Source organism: Schistocerca americana, chromosome 2 (assembly GCF_021461395.2).
Source record: "Schistocerca americana isolate TAMUIC-IGC-003095 chromosome 2, iqSchAmer2.1, whole genome shotgun sequence".
Classification (NCBI taxonomy): Eukaryota; Metazoa; Arthropoda; class Insecta; order Orthoptera; family Acrididae; genus Schistocerca; species Schistocerca americana.
The window spans coordinates 711,435,839-711,453,134 of record NC_060120.1 but is presented as its reverse complement, the minus strand read 5'-3'; the positions used below and the strand labels follow the sequence as shown (position 1 = coordinate 711,453,134).

Below are 17,296 nucleotides of genomic sequence, written 5' to 3'. Positions count from 1 at the left end.
CCCACAGATCCAGTTGCCTTGCACCTATCAGCAGTTACGGTACAAAGATTCACGAAAGTGAATTATGTAGACATCCATGTTTAAACAAGCGAAGTATGCCAGTTTCTTTTTATACTTGCATGAAGTGACAGAATTTATGGAATAGCAATATGCATATACACAGATGGCGATAGTATCACATACACAAGGTATGAAAGGTCAGTGGAATGGCAGAGCTGCCACTTGCACTCAGGTGATTCATGTGGAAACGTTTGCGGTGGGATTACGGTCGCACGATGGGAATTAACACACTTTGAACATGGTATGACAATTTGGGATAAATGCAGAGGACATTCCATTTCGGAAATTGTTAGGAAATTCAACATTCCCAGATCCTCAGTGTCAAGAGTGTTCCGAGTATACTGAATTTCAAGCATTACCTCTCACCGCCCACAACGTAGTGGCCGACAGCCTTCACTCAATGACTGAGGGCAGCAGAGTTTGCACAGAGTTGTCAGTGCTAACAGACAAGCAAAACTGTGTGAAATAACCGCAGGAATCAATGTGGGACGTACGACGAATGTTTAGGACAGTGCGGCGAAATTTGGCGTTAATGGACTACGGCAGCAGGTAACTGCAGCTACCCCTCGCGGCATTCTTAAAGTTGACAGAGGACACTTATGCATATTGTCTTGGTATATGACGGACGATGGAAGAACTCAAAATACGCTACTGGCCATTAAAATTGCTACACCACGAAGATGACGTGCTACAGACGCGAAATTTAAGAAAGAGGAAGAAGATGCTGTGATACGCGTATCATTAGCTTTTCAGAGCATTCACACAAGGTTGGCGCCGGTGGCGACACCTACAACGTGCTGACATGAGGAAAGTTTCCAACCGATTTCTCATACACAAACAGCAATTGACCGGCGTTGCTGGTGACCCGTTGTTGTGATGCCTCGTGTAAGGAGGTGAAATGCGTACCATCACGTTTCAGACTTTGATAAAGATCGGATTGTAGTCTACCGCGATTCAGGTTTATCGTATCGCGACATTGCTGCTCGCGTTGGTCGAGATCCAATGACTGTTAGCAGAATATGGAATCGGTGGGTTCAGGAGGGTAATACGGAACGCCGTGCTGGATCCCAACGGCCTCGTATCGCTAGCAGTCGAGATGACAGGCATCTTATCCGCATGGCTGTAACTGATCGTCCAGCCACGTCTCCATCCCTGAGTCGACAGATGGGGACGTTTGCAAAACAACCATCTGCACGAACAGTTCGACGTCGTTTGCAGCAGCATGGACTATCAGCTCGGAGACGATACCATGGCTGCGGTTACTCCTGACGCTGCATCACAGACAGAACGCCTGTGATGGTGTACTCTACGACGAACCTGGGTACACGAAAGGCAAAACGTCATTTTTTCGGATGAATCCAGGTTGTGTTTACAGCATCATGATGGTCGCATCCGTGTTTGGCGACATCGTGGTGAACGCACATGGGAAGCGTGTATTCGTCATCGCCACACTGGCGTATCACCCGGCGTGATGGTATGGGGTGCCACTGGTTACACGTCTCGGCTACCTCTTGTTCGTATTGACGGCACTTTGAACGTTACATTTCAGATATGTTACGACCTGTGGCTCTACCGTTCATTCGATCCCTGCGAAACCCTACATTTCAGCAGGATAATGCACGACCGCATGTTGCAGGTCCTGTACGGGCCTTTCTGGATACAGAAAATGTTCGACTGCTGCCTTGGCCAGCACATTCTCCAAATCTCTCACCAATTGAAAACGTCTGGTCAATGGTGGCCGAGCAACTGGCTCGTCACAATACGCCAATCACTACTCTTGACGAACTGTGGTATCGTGTTGAAGCTGCCTGGGCAGCAGTACCTGTACATGCCATGCAAGCTCTGTTTGACTCAATGCCCAGGCTTATCAAGGCCGCTATTACGGTCAGAGGTGTATGTTCTGGGTACTGATTTCCAGGATCTATGCACCCAAATTGCGTGAAAATGTAGTCACATGTCAGTTCTAGTATAATATATTTGTCCAATGAATACTCGTTTATCATCTGCATTTCTTTTTGGTGTAGCAATTTTGATGGCCAGTAGTGTATTTAGATTTCAAAAGCGGATCGGTGTATTCGCTTCCAAGGAGACTGCTTTAAAAGTCATTGTTTAAAATAAGACCTAGGTAAGATTAATAATTTTAGTATACAGTCCAGTATAGTGACGTAGTAAACGCGTGTTGCAAAAGCTCATGTAATTGTGCGGAGAAAGGAGGGAGACGTGAGTGGTAGATAACTAACCTAGCGAGCTGCACCCGTATCCAGTGGACGTCTTCGGCCAGTGCGGTGAGCGTGCTGAGGATGGCGTCGGTGGTGTCTGCACGGTGCTGCCTCTGTGGCTGGGGCTGGGAAGTAGCGGCCAGGACTGCGTCCAGGGGGTTCCCCACGTCAATCTCGCGGCCGACGCGCTGGTCCTGCACCGCTAGCTGCGACATCCCCGCTGCCGCCACAGGGCTGTTCATGGCCGCCACGGTCTGCTGCAGCAGGCCAGGTCGCAGCTGCTTCAGGACAAGGGAGCCCGTGCCGTTCCGGCGCAGGAACGATCGCGCGCTCTCGTCCCGTGGCTCTGCCTCCTCTGTAATACCACAGTCGGCGCTTCAGACATTTCGTTCCAGTAGCTACCTAAGCAGGCATTTGATAAACTCCAAACCCATCCTACTTTTAGTCTTTAGCGAAGTAGACGTTGCGCAGTGGCAGCAAGGGAAGCCGGGCCGCTTCACTTTTCTGTGCAGCACGGGTGGTGGTCGTGGTGGTAGTAGTAGCAGTAGTAATAATTATTTTTACAATGAACCTTTATGCACATTTGTCAGTGGGCGCAAATGGCGTCAGCTGATTTTATTCTTTCTAAACCGCCAGCACTAGAGAGCAAGACAAACTGCGAGAGCTTAAACTTAACCCTACGCTAGGGTAACCAGACGCCGCATATTTTACAAGAACGTCCCTTGTTTAGATTAAGTGTCCCGTTGTCCCGACAAAATACCTAAGGGACGTATAGTGCTCCGTTTTTCATCAATCTTTTAGTATATTTTGAAATAGCGTGTATCTGAATAACGTGTACCATAACCTAACCAAATGAAGAGCAAATGTGATCACACCCAAATAATTAAACCAAACTGAAATAGGTCTGTCACTAATGCTACTGCAGAACGTGGGTTTTCGATCATAAAAGGTTCTTGAATTGATGAAAAGAAGAGGTTTAATGTTTAAGCCATTAAGGAAATAGTTACAACTAAGACTAATTTTCGAGATACTTCATGTGTTGATTTTTATAAAACTCAGTTTCAAAATATTAGACTCATGAATGGCCTACATTCTCCTGCAAAATAAAACAGAAAAGATTTTTCGGAAGCAACCCACGACGAAACTTCAACTGAGACTGAAAAATATGTAACCTATGCAAATAATGATTTTCCACCCTAGTTAAAGACATCGTTATGTGTCTTTTTTTAGCCTGTGACAAACTATTTACTCGATTAGTAATGCAAGGTATTTTGATAACTTTTTCAGTGGGAATTTTAAGATAATGCTACGATGACCTATGTGGTTGTAGCATATACCAAGTATTTTAACAAGAGTCTAGATGAAGTATCAACAAAAGTTTCCACAAAATGTCGATTCATTCCAGCTTCTGATTTGGGTCCCATATTTTGATTTTGGAAATCTGGTGACCGTACCCTCGGTAGACGGAGGCGCGGAGCAAATGACGGGAAAGAAGAGGAGATTAGTGTTTAACGTCCCGTCGACAACGAGGTCATTAGAGACTGAGCACATGCTCTGATTAGGGAAGGATGGGGAAGGAAATCGGCCCTGCCCTTTCACAGGAACCATCCCGGCATTTGCCTGAAGTGATCACGGGAAATCACGGAAAACGTAAATCAGGATGGCCTGAGGAGGGATTGAACCATCGTCCTCCCGATTTCGAGTCCAGTGTGTTAACCAATGCGCCACCTCGATCGGTAAATGACGAGGCGGCTAGGTACACGCCGGGTAAACGCTCAGTTGCCGTGGTAACCATGACATCACTACTAGAAACAAAGAGGGGGGAATACAGGCTGTCGTAGTCGTGCTGTTCTGCGCTTCTGTGGCATGCGAGACAAGTAGCTGTAGTGCCGGCTCTAGGTTTATATTACGTTAGTTGTCCCGTGGGCAATAGATGTCCTGCGTGCAGTGAATATGGATTAAGCCCTTTCTTGTGCAGGTACTGATGTAACGCTTTGGAGTGAGGACATCGTTGCTTCCTTGCAGCAGCTGTCATTCTGAAGGATGTGTGAAACTGAGCGGTACGAAAACCTGAAGAAAGGGCGTCCAACAGTGGCGCTACACTTTCCTCAGAAAGGTAAGCTCAAAACCCGTGCATTCAATTCTAATTCTAACTAAACGCTTTTTAAAAAACGATCGTAATTTTAAACATTTTATTTGAGTAATGTCTAGTGTCATAGCACATGGAGCAATGAGTAAAACGAAGGTAATTGTTTAATGTCTCGTTGATATTCGTGTTTTCCGAGAAACCTGGGGACAAGAACAGCGGAAGTAGTTGGGTAGGCCAAGTTCCGAGGTGTCAAGGAGTAGTTAATTAAGTGATGGGGTGAGTGCGCCCACACGTTCTCATGTCGCCAGGGCGAAATATTTTCCCCATTCATGTTATTTATAAACGATAAAGATACTCTTATCTACTCATTTTATCTTACTCGTTTCTACAGTGCAATTTTTAGTTCGCAGTCAAAGTTATAAAACAGTTAATAATATACTTTACGTTCCAGCCATTTATGCCATTTTCTGTCGATTCCACCGCAAACCCTATTCTTCCAGTTAATTGTTTTCCTGCTCTCAAAAATTTCGCGCGAGTAACGTTTCCCATGTTTTCCACTTTTGAACTATGATGTATGCTGAAGATCGATTTTCAAATCGATTTATGTGGAAACTACATTATGTTCGCACCCTTATTTGACATATAGGATGTGCATAACATAGAACTGTACATACAAATTTTTCCAACCCGTAGCAGGGATGGTACAGCAGCCAGCAACATGCGATGAGAAAAAAAAGTGTTGATTTCATGGTTTTAATTATTTATCTACTAATGACGCGTTTGGCCCGATTCAGGCGTCTTCATACTGGCTGATATTAAATGGTGTATGTCGAGCATACAAAACGTCCCAGTCAATAATTGCCTAGTCAAATATTCTGAAACATTGCACGGTATCTTTGCTGAGGTATACAGCTTAGTCCAATGAATACGAAACAGGACCAGGCCTATGTAGATCTGTCGCCATGTTGGATGTGTAGTTTTCTCATATATACATGCTACGAAAACAATACTATTGTCGACTATAACCTAAAAAAGTCTTATAGAAGTATTAGGAATCTCATTTGGGCTGCCAATCACTTCAGTTCCTAAAGGCTTCTGGTAATATTTGTAACGTGTCACACCCATAAATCGAAAAACAATCAGGAAGCTTAACACACATTTGGCTACGATTCTGTAAAATACTGCACCACGTAAGTTACTTGGTTACTGTTCTGTAAAACATAGCTCCAGACGTAGTGGAACACCATCGTGTATGCTGTTATCAAGCACAGAATGAGTAGTTACTGTTCGTTAGCAACTGGAAATCGCCCTAACTATTGTCTAACAATTGGAAGCCGCTGTGAATGGGTGTGTTGTAACCGAGAGTTATGCATTAGAGGTACCAAACGTACCTCAAGTAGTGTCATCTCCTGTGGATACTGTCTCCTGCAGCAAATGCAGCATGTATCACTATTCGTCCACTTGACTGAGTGGCATACGTGTGGTAAATGTAGGCATACTGTTGTGGGGAGACAGGGACCAAGAGGAACTGGGATGTTAAACTCTTCTCCATAACTAGCAAGTTCGAAGTGCTGTCTCCCACTGAAACCGAAACTGAGCCGGTGAGACTGACTTCACCTCTTGGGAAGCGTGCTGCCATGTCAATGGGAGACAAACCTAAACAGTTGAGTCTGTTAATCGTCGGACATAGGAGAATAATGGCACCCTTTAGGGAAATGGCAGAAGGTGATGGGAAGCACACACAGAGTGTATGCATTGGGGCCTCATTCAACATGCTGAAGAGGCTATTCCGGCAGCCATAGAGGGAACAGGATGTAACCAGCTGCAAACTGTGACGCACTTAGGTACAAACAGTACCTGTCATCTGGACTCTGGGGTCATACTTTCATCATTCCAGCGACTAACAGAGAAGATTGAGAATACCAGTCTTGCTCGCAAAGTTTCAACGAAACAATCTGCAGCATTTTCCCAAGAACATATCGTGGTGTCTCCCTTGTTCTCAGTAGAGTGGAAGGTTTGAACCAGAGACTGCGAACGTTACGTGACTAGATACGCTGTGACTTCCTGGACCTGCTCCACAGGGTTGACAACTACAAGGTCCCCTATATGAGTATTAATATAATTCTAACAGAAAATATTGTTTATGTACAAAGAAAGTTAGCGATATCGCCTTGACTAGTGATAAAAACGTTATGGGTCCTGGGTTCTAACCCCGCCGCTGCTTAAATTTTTTATAAAATTCAGCAATGGCTCACAAAGTCTTCCAGCACAAGAAGTCACACTCACGCTGCTAACGGCTTTGTCAAAGAGGATGAAGGAGAGGACAGAGGTTCAGAATACGCTTGTCTTTGGGGTGGCAAATTGCCCCTAAAAGGCGGAAGAATCAGCAATAACCAACACGAGGATGCAGGAGAAGATTGAAACCACTGCATTATAGACACACCATATATATCCACAGGACATGTGGCCTTTAATTGAAAGTGTAATGAAAACCTCTCGACTGGTGGAAGGTTGCAGACTGGTCTCCCTTTCGGATATCCGGGAAATGGGGGGGGGGGGGGGGGACAGACTGCCAATTGGCCAATGGGGGGGGGGGGGGGCAATGACCATGAGAAAAGGATTGGATAACTAGCGAAGGTGTAACATTCCATGATTCGGGGTGTGAATTTCGGAAGTCTGAACGTAGTAGGGAAACTAAAAACTCTGGAAAATAAAATGCTAAGCCTCAATCTAGATTACATTGGCAGTCAGTGAAGTGAAACGGAAAGAAGACAAGGATTTCGGGCCAGACAGAGTAATAGCAATAGCATCAGAATATGGTATAAAGGGAATAGGAGTAACAGTGAGTTACTGTTAACAGTTCAGTTTCTTGGTATTGTTTTGCTTTAGGGCGCAGGAAACAACTGGGGTTATACGCCCCCACATCAAAACACTAGAAAACAAAGACTGAAGAGTTAAAAAACCACTATACATCAGTTACAATTAACATAATAGAAGACAGCTAGAAACAGGCAAGTGGAAAAAAGGTTCATAAAGGCAACATACAGAAAAGGGTCCAAAACTAAAAATTAAATGTCCTTCGCCATACTGCTTTGGCGGATAAAAAGTAAAACGCGGTCGACAGCTTGTGCGTCATTTACTAAAACGGCAGATAACTCAGACGGCAAACCTAAGCAGGAACGTAAACAGTTAAAAATGGGCACACCATCAGGAAGTGGCGGACAGTTAAAACTTGGATAGCACCACTTACCAAATGATGATGGCTAAAAAGGCGGTTCCCAATACGCAGCCTAGTTAAAATGACCTCCCCCGGGCGCGTGAGTTGGAAGGAGGTCGTCCAAGCCACTGCGAGAGGGTTAATGAGCCGGAGATTATTCCCGTGATGCCAGGACCATTGGCGATGCCAAAGGGACACCACCAACTGACAGAGCAACACAGAGATCGGAGGTAATATAGGAATCCGCAGGCTGAGGTATGAGGACTGCAGCCTTGGCAGCAGTGTCAGGAGCCTCGTTTCCTGGCAGACCGACATGACTAGGAGCCCACAGAAACATCTCACTGGCCCAACCAAGAGTGAGCAAATGACAGTTTTCCTGGATCTGCTGCACTAAGGGATGGGCGATGTACAGCGCACATAGACTTCGAAGGACGGTGAGTGAGTGAGTGAGTGAGTGAGTGAGTGAGTGAGTGAGTGAGTGAGTGAGTGAGTGAGTGAGTGAGTGAGTGAGTGAGTGAGTGAGTGAGTGAGTGAGTGAGTGAGTGAGTGAGTGAGTGAGTGAGTGAGTGAGTGAGTGAGTGAGTGAGTGAGTGAGTGAGTGAGTGAGTGAGTGAGCAGAGAACACAGTTGAACAGTCTGTGTCGTCAGATGTACTCTGTGGCCTGATACAGGGCAAAGAGCTCTGCTGTACATACTGAGCAGTGTGCCAGAAGCCGATATCGAAAGACACGGGTGCCAATGACAAAGGCACACCCGACTCCACGATCAGTCTGAGAGCCATCAGCGTATACAAAGGCACTATCGCAAAGTCCCATGCAAAGGTCGTGAAACTGAAGGCGATAGATCGAGGCTGGAGCAGTGCCCTTAGGAAGTGAATGAAGGCCAAGGTTAATATGGGCCGCTTCACAAAGCCAATGTGGTGAAGGGTTCACACCCACCAGGAAAGTTGCAGGGAGTGTGAAGTTAAGCTGTCGTATCAAGTGCTGAAAGTGGACTCCAGGTGGTAACAGAGAAGAAGGACGCAACCCATACTGGCGATCTAAGGAATAATCGAAGAAGGGGGCATAGGATGGATGGCCATGCATGGTGGACAAATGGTATGCCATACCTGCTGTGGAGATAGTCATGATGGTACGACAGTAGTAGTTCAGCAGCTTCAGTATACAGACTCAACCACGCTAATGTAAAAGTTGCCCTTGGCCAAACGGATGCCAGGATGATGGATAATGTTGAAATGGCGTAAGAGGGATGGACGTGCAGACAAACAAAGCACCCATAGTAGAGCTTCGAACGGACAAGGGACCGGTACAAACGAAGGAGGGAAGTGCGATTGGCACCCCAGAAAGTACCACTGAGTACACGTAGGACATTGAGGAACTGGGTACAGTGGGCTGCCAGGTAGGACACATGGGGCAAGAGAGATTCCTATCGAGCATGAGCCCCAGAAATGTCGTAGTTTCAACGAATGGAAGAGGAGCAAGACCAACATGTAAAGATAGTGGAAGAGACCAATTTCATCGCCAGAAATTCATACAGGCCGTTTTGTCAGTGGAAAAGCGAAATCATGGTCGATGCTACAGGAGTAAAGAAGATCAAGACATCGCTGAAGACGCTGCTCAGTGAAACAGGTCCGTTAAGAACTGCAGTAGATGGCAAAAGTGTCAACAAAATGGAGCTGAAGATGCCCGATGGGAGACAGGCCATTACAGGGTTAATGGTGATAGCAAAGAGGATGACGCTCTGGACGGAACCCTGAGGCACACCAGTTTCCTGGATAGAGGTATCTGATAAGGCAGAAGCCACACGCACCTTGAAAACTTGGTCTTATCAAAATGCCTGAAGGAAACAGGGCAGGCGGCCACCGATGCCCCACATGTAAAGAGTACGGAGGATACCGGTTCTCCAGCAGGTGTCGTAGGCCTTCTCCAAATCGAAAAACACCGCCGCTGTCTGGAATTTCTGCAGAAAACTATTCCTGACATGGGTGGACAAAGTAACGAGATAGCCAACTGCAGAACTCCACGCTCTGTGCATTCGTCTGCAAATTGCAAGACTCGAGCCATCATACCAGCTGGGCATGAATCATATGTCCCATCACCTTGCAAACGAAGCTGGCAAGAGAAATGGGGCTTTAACTAGAAGAAGGTTTTGGTCCTTACCAGGCCTAGGTATGGGTATGAGGGTTGCTTCTCGCCAGCTTCCGGGAAATGTGATATCTGCCCAGATGCAGTCATACATGTTAAGGAGAAAGTGATTGCCTGCAAGAGAAACGTGCTGCAACATCTGAATGTGCATGACGTCTGGCCCTGGGATAGAAGATCTGAATGAACTAATACCATGATCTGGCTTCCTCATAGTAAAGATGGCATTATAGCACTCGCAAGTTCAGAAGAGAAGGGTATCAGCCGAGCCGTCTCCGTTCGTTCCCGATGGCAAGGGGAGGGTGATAGTGGGAAGAGCCCTAAACTTCCCCAAAATTGCGGCCCAAGTTGTTGGAGATACCAATAGTGACCTGGATAACATCGTCTGCTACCATTAGGTCGGAAATTGAGGAATTGATCTTTGTCCCAGAGAGCCATCGGAGGTTGGCCCACACGACAGAGGAAGGGGTGGAACTGCTAAAAGAACTAGTGAAGGAAATCCAATAGTCTGGGACATGACATGGTAAAGAGGAAGTGCGAGGAATGGAACGTCTTGCAGCAGTAAGGATAACGTTTGTGAGATATTCCACCTGGTCATCAAAACTGGAGAAATCTTTTTCTTCGAAGGTCGCCAGGGATGAGCAAACCTACAAGTCATACTAAGCAAGCTGCAATTTGGGTGTGCATGTGGATGGGGTAGGAGTCAGCAAATGGATAGCACACGGGAAATGGTTGCTCGAGTAGCTATCAGAAATAACAGACCACTGAAGACGATGGATAAGCTGGGCAGTGCACAAGGATAGGTCCAAATGGGAATATGTATGCGAGGAGTCACAAAGTAAAGTGAGTGCGCCAGTGTTACGGCAGAAGAGGTTAAATTGGTTAAGAAGGTCGACCAACAGGGCACCTCTCTGTCAGATCCTGGGAGAAGCCCAAAGGGGATGACGCGCATTAAAGTCACCAAGTAGCAGAAATGGTGGAGGTAGCTGCCCAACAAGTTGAAGGATGTCTGCCCTGCCGACATTGAATGACTGATGGACATAAATGGTACAGAGGAGAAAAAGTCATATGGGGAAGGAAAAGGCGAACTGCAACAGCTTGAAGATGTGTAGTCTGTGAGATGGGTTGACTATGAATGTCATTCCATGTAAGCAGCATGACGTCCCCATGAGATGGAATGCCGACCTCAGGGGTAAGGTCAAAACAAATCGTTAAGAAACGTGGAAGCTCAAAGCGCACATGAGGATGCAATTTCGTTTCTTGAAGGCTGAGTACAAGGGCACGCTAAGATGCTAAAAGTAGCTGTAAATCCACTTTGTGGGACCGAAGGCCGCGAACATTCTATTTGAAGAGACTCGTGATGAAGAGATGTAGGGGTGTCACCTCGACGGCTGCCGAATGACAGGCAGTGAAGAGTTGCTACTACAGGGCACAGAAGCAGGAGGATGCTGCTCCATGTGGTCCACAAAGCATTGGCTTGCTTGTGCAGGCAGGTTGTTGAGTCCAACACTGGAAAACGGTTGGTGTTACACATCAACGACATGTAGGCCGGCTGGGTTTTGGTATCAAGTGGCGACACTGTCGAAGAGGATCTTCTAGTTGATGAAGGAGAAGACCGTTTGCTTTTGATGGGCTTCTTCGAGCCTTTCCAGTTAGAGGAAGGCTCGGTGTTGTTTGGCTGGAGGGGCAGAGGAAGTCTTCACGGTTGTGTAGCTGTTCGCTTCGCCCCTTGAGGCGAGAGTGAGGGCTTGTTGCACAACTGGACGAGGGGATTGCAATGCTACCTTGGCAATGGGCGATTTCACAACTTGAGAGCTGAATTAGAGGTCACAAGTCTGCGTGGTCATGTCGTTCATGGAGCGAGGGGTAACAAGAACAGAACTATAGGTGTCAGATGTGAGAACACAGCGTTTGCGTCTAGCCAGTAACTTGTGAGCGACTGGGTAAGGCACTTTTGCCCTTACCCGGATCTCTTTGACAGCCCACTCATCCAGATACATGGGACTATCCCGAGAGGGGGCGGCTTGGCGGCCATTGCAGTTGATACAGTGGGGCGGAGGAGGAGGCGGACAACAGCTCTCATGCACATCCTTACCACAGGTGACACACTTGGCTGGGCGTCGACAAGATGTTCTAGTGTGATTAAAACGATGACTCTGGTAGCAGTGAATCGGGTTCAGAATGTACTGCCAGACAGTGATAATTTCATAGCCTGCTTTGTTCTTGGACAGAAGCACCACTCTATCAATGGTGAGAAAAAGAGTGTGGGTGGCAGGAGGAATCTGCCTTCATTACACGATGGCGGCAATAACACACTGATCAGAAGGTAAGATTGAATTTTGGATTCAGTTACACCGTCGAGCAGCCTGGTGTAAATTACACCATGGGACGAATTCAAAGTTCTATGGGCCTCGACATGAAAAGGGTAGCTGTGGAGAAGCGAGGCAGCAAGCAGTTGTTGTGGTTTAGAATCAGAAGTAGTCTCCAAAATCATAGTGCCATTCTGTAAATGAGAGCAGGATTTCACATTGCCGGCAATTGCATCAACACCTTTCTGAATAATAAACTGATTTACCGTGGTGAAGGACTGACCGTCTTCAGTACGTGAGACCACAAGGAACCATTGTGCATCAGGAAGGGTCTCCGAATCATTAGCCTCATTACGTTTTTGTTTCATATATGTTGATTGGGAAGTTGATTGACTCATCAGGAGGAAGTCCCCATGATTGCCAGCATCTTTGATGGCGCACTCCTAACAACTTGGGGCTCCCTTCACAAGGAGGTGCATCCGCCTTAGGTGATTGTTCACACCTCTCTAACACCTGACGGAGGGACCAATTTGGGAAGGTTGCAGCTCAGGCAATCACCTCTCCCTGGGCGTGTCCTGTACCAGGGGGTACGTGTGAACTCTACCTGTCGACCCGGGGCTAGGAATTATGCGTTACCCAGTCACCTATTACGTGTCAGACGCGTGGGCTGGCCTTCAGGAGTGCACAAGGAGGAAGAGGAACCTCAATCGCTGAAATGGGGGAACGAGAGGAGAAGGGAAACAACGAAAGGAAAAGGGAGAGAAGAACAAAGGTGAGATTTCTCTTACATCAGCGACAGAAAATGCAGAACATTCCCAATAACATTCCAGACATGTTCCCCAACGGAGGGGAAAAAATAGCAAGAAGATAGATAAGCAGCACGGAAGGGAAAAAATGCTGCAAATGCTGGGGACCCACTGGGGGAGGGAGGGGGGGACAGTTCAGTGGTATGGTTGTTCTCATCAGGATTGACAGCAAACTAACACTGACAACAGTTCAGGTATATGTGCCGATGTCACAACTTTAAGATAAAGGGATACAGAAGTTATATGAGGATACAGAACAGGTAATTCAATACATCAAGGAAGACAATCTAATAGTCATGAAGGCTTGGAATGCATTTATAGGGAAAGGAGAAGGAAAAAGTTGCAGGAGAATATGGGCTTGGTAGCAGGTATGAGAGGAGAAAGTCTGAGCTCTGCAATAAATTTCAGCGAATAATAGCGAGTACTCTATCCAAGAATAACAAGAGGAGGTGGTATACTTGGAAACGCCCAGGAGATATGGAAAGATTTCAGTTAGATTACATGGTCAGCAGATATTCCGAAATTGCATATTAGATTGTTAGGCGTACCCAGTAATAGATATCGGCTAAGATCACAATTCAGTAATTAGGATTATTAGGATGAAGTTCTACAGACTAGCCAGGAAGAAGCAGTGCATATAAAAGTGGGATATACAGTAGTGCTAAGGAATGAAGAGATACACTCTAAGTTCTCCGAAGATATAGATATTACGATGATTAACAGTTCAGTAGGGAGTTTAGTTGAAAAGGAATATACAGCTCTAAAAGGGCCAATTAGAAAAGTTAGAAAAAAAATAGGTACAAGGTAGGTAACTGCGAAGAAACGTTGGGTAACAAGAAATACTTCAGCTGAACGACGAAAGAAGACAGTACAAAAAAGCTCAGCGAAACTCAGGAATACAGAAATGCTAATCACTTAGGAAAGAAGTAAATAATAGGAAGTGCAAAGAAGCAAGGGGAAATGGATATATGAAAAACTTGAAGCAATCGAAAAAGAAATGATTGTCGGAAGGACTGACTCAGCATATAGGAAAGTCCAAACAACCTTCGGTAAAATTACAAGCAAGGGTGGCAACATTAAGATTGCAACAGGAATTCTATTGTTAAATGCCGGACAGAGAGCGGATAGGTGGAAAGAATACACTGAAGGTCTCTATGACAGGGAAGATTTGTCTGATGTGATAGAAGAAACAGCATTCGATTTAGAAGAGATAGAGGATCCAGTATTAGAATCAGAATTTAAAAGAACTTTGGACTATTTAAGATGCATTAAGGTAGAAGGAAATTCGATCGGAATTTCTAATCATTGGGAGATGTATTTATGTTGTTGGGTAGAATGTATGAGACTGGCGATACACCTTCAGACTTTCAGAAAATCATCATCCTCACAATTCGGAAGATAGCAAGAACTGACGTGTGTGAATTGTCGCATCTAAGTTGCTAACAGGAACAATATATAGAAGAATGGAACATAAAATTGACCATCTGTTACATTACGAGTTTGGCTTTGGGAAAGTTAAAAGCAACAGGAGAGGTAGCTCTGCCATTGCAGTTTATAATGGAAACAAGACTGAAGAAAAATAAAGACGCGTTCATAGGGTTTGTCTATCTGATAAAAGCGTTCGACAATGTAAAATAGTGCAAGTTGTTCGAAATTCTGAGGCAAATGGAGGTAAGCTATAGAGGAAGGCGGGTAATATACAATACGTACAAGAACCAAGAGGAAACAATAAGATTTGAAAACCAAGACCGAAGTGCAAGGATATAAGAAAGGGATGTAGTCTTTCGCCCGTACTGTTGAATCTGTACATCAAAGAAGCAATGACAGAAATGAAAGGAAGCTTCAAGGGTGGGATTAATATTAAAGGTGAAATGATATCAGTGCTAAGATTTTTTGATGACATTCCTATCCTCAGTGAAAGTGTAGAATTACGGGATCTACTGAATGAAATGAACAGTCTGATGGATTGAGAGAAAATCGAAGACAGACTAATGTAATAAGAAGAAGCAAAAATTAGAACAGCGAGAAACATCAGGATTGGTCATCACAAAGTATGAAATTAACGAATTCCGCTACCTAGGCAGCAAAACAAGGTATGATGGACGGGGCAAGGAGGACATAAGAAGCAGACTAGCACTGGCAGAAAGGGAATTCCCGGCCTAGTGAAGCCTACTGGTGTCAAACATAGGCCTTAATTTGAGGAAGAAATTTATGAGAATGCACGTTTGAAGAACAGCATTCCGTTGTTGCGGTGCTACAGAAGAATGTTGAAAGTAAAGTCGGCTGATAAGGTAAGGAATGAGGTAGTTCTCCTCATAATCGGCAAGGAAAGAATATACGTGACAAGGAGGAGCAGGATGCTAGGACGTCTTTTAAGACATGAAGAAATAATTTCCATGGTTTTAGTGAGAGCTGTAAATACATAGAGGAAAACAGATGGGAATAGATCCAACTAATAATTGAGACGTAGGTAGCAGTTTCTGCTTTCTGCTCAGAGATGAAAAGGCTGGTAAACGAGAGCAGTTCGTGGTGGGTCACATCAAACCAGTCTGATGACTCAAAAAAAAAAAAAAAAAAAAAAAAAAAAAAAAAAAAAAAAAAAAAAAAAAAGGTCGGCACGGAAAGTCACAGGTTTGACTCTTGGGAGAGTCACGAAGATGCTGAAAGAACTGAAACGGCAAACGCTTGAAGATAGGGTCAAAGTTCCCGCGAAAACCTACATTAAAAGTTTCTAGAACCAACTTTAGGCGATGAATTTAGGAATATATTGCAACCGCTTACGTTACTGCTTGCAGAAGGATCACGAAGACAAGGTTAGTGTAATTACAGCACGCACAGAGGCATTTTAGAAATCATTCTCCATACGTACAATGGGATGCATTTCTTTCGTGCGCTTCACAGTGATACGTCGAGTATAGACGTAGATGTAGAGATAATGACAGCCAGTCCAGTCGAAATGTTCCCTTATGTCATCTACATCATTCTTCAAATTATAATTTTTGCCATGTCACCATGGATTCAAAAAAATTGTTTTAGGGTTGTGTTTCTCAACTTTTTTCCTATGAAGCACACCAGTGCACTTTTCAAACTTTCGCAACACCCCTAGATGCTATTGTTTCCTAGATGCAAAAAAACAAACACGAATACATACATTTTTTATTACTATGCGTATAATCAAGTACAATATTAAGGGCGATTTCTTGCAAATAGAGCTACTCCAAGAAACGGTTTTACGATAAAACTTTCTTCTCGATAATTTATCTGCGTGAGATTATAAAATATTAAAAATTTCGCGACACACCTCAGGTTTATTTCGGTCACACCAAAACGTCACGACGCGGCGGTTGAGAAAAGCGTTTTTAGGGAATCGTCAATTTTATTCCTGCAACGTGATGTTTGGCATCGGAAATACAGACCCTGACTCGCCCTTTTCTCGTGATATATCATCACAGGTAGAATATTTTTAGATTACCTCACTTTCATTTTCGGTTTTTATTCGTTTATGAGGTATAATCGCGAAATCGGTATTTTTTCACTCTGTGCAATATGATTTCGCTCCTCACAAATCACAACACTGTAAACCAAGCTCAGTCATGCAGCACTTCTCACTTACGACACATGCCTACTACGGAAAATTGAATTTCATTTACTGCCGGCAACACTCTCGGACCGTAGCTATGAGCATTTATTCTCAAGAAGTGACTGGTTGTGTTACCAACTTCTGTCTGCAACCATCATGAACATTTATTATACGTATAGCCGTGAAAGAACCACATTATGGTTCCCTAGCGTTTGAAGTTCTGAAACTGACGAAAGTATTTGCATGAACATAACTTTAAAAAGTTTATGAGGGACTCCTGGGCAAGAAAAAGCAGAGTACCAAAATTAGAAGAAAAAAAGGATAAATGCGGAAAAGACAGAGCATCTGGCAACCCTAGTTAGAGTGCAACGAGATGTAGTGTATGACGTAACTATGTGCTTGAGAAATATCGTGCTGTAATCGAGTTTCGAATTCGAAGATTTTGTCCACAGATGGAGCACCTTCTTCAGCACGACAATGCCAGACCACAACGAGCGCTGCGATATTTGCAACGATCTGCCGCCTTGGATTCACTGTTATCGATTATCCCCCATACAGTGCTGCTGAGGTCGACCCGCAAGGTTTGCCGAGAGCGCTAACGCGCTACTTCCTGGACTCGGGTAGGCGCACTGCCCCGCATCGAATTTGCCTGACGCATTATCGACGAGGGCCAGTGTGCCGGCCAGCCTGCATGTGGTTTTTAGGCGGTATTCCACATCCCCATATGTGAATACCGGGCTGGTCCCCACGTCCCGCCTCAGTTACACGGCTCGCAGACATCTTAACACTTTCGCACTATTCCATGGATTACACTAGTCGCAGACAGTTGGCGTACACTAATTCCTTCCCGGGCGGGTACGGGGTGGCGGCAGAAA

General features: G+C 45.1%; 1 protein-coding gene across 1 annotated transcript in view; it reads right to left on the bottom strand.

Annotated features, from left to right (window-relative positions):
• LOC124594366 overlaps positions 1-17,296 on the bottom strand; it is a 184,487-nt gene that overhangs the window by 105,375 nt on the left and 61,816 nt on the right. Inside the window, exon 5 of the mRNA XM_047132734.1 lies at positions 2,301-2,634. Within this exon, the coding sequence (XP_046988690.1) occupies positions 2,301-2,634 (334 nt within the window). The remainder of the gene's footprint in view (positions 1-2,300; positions 2,635-17,296) is intronic.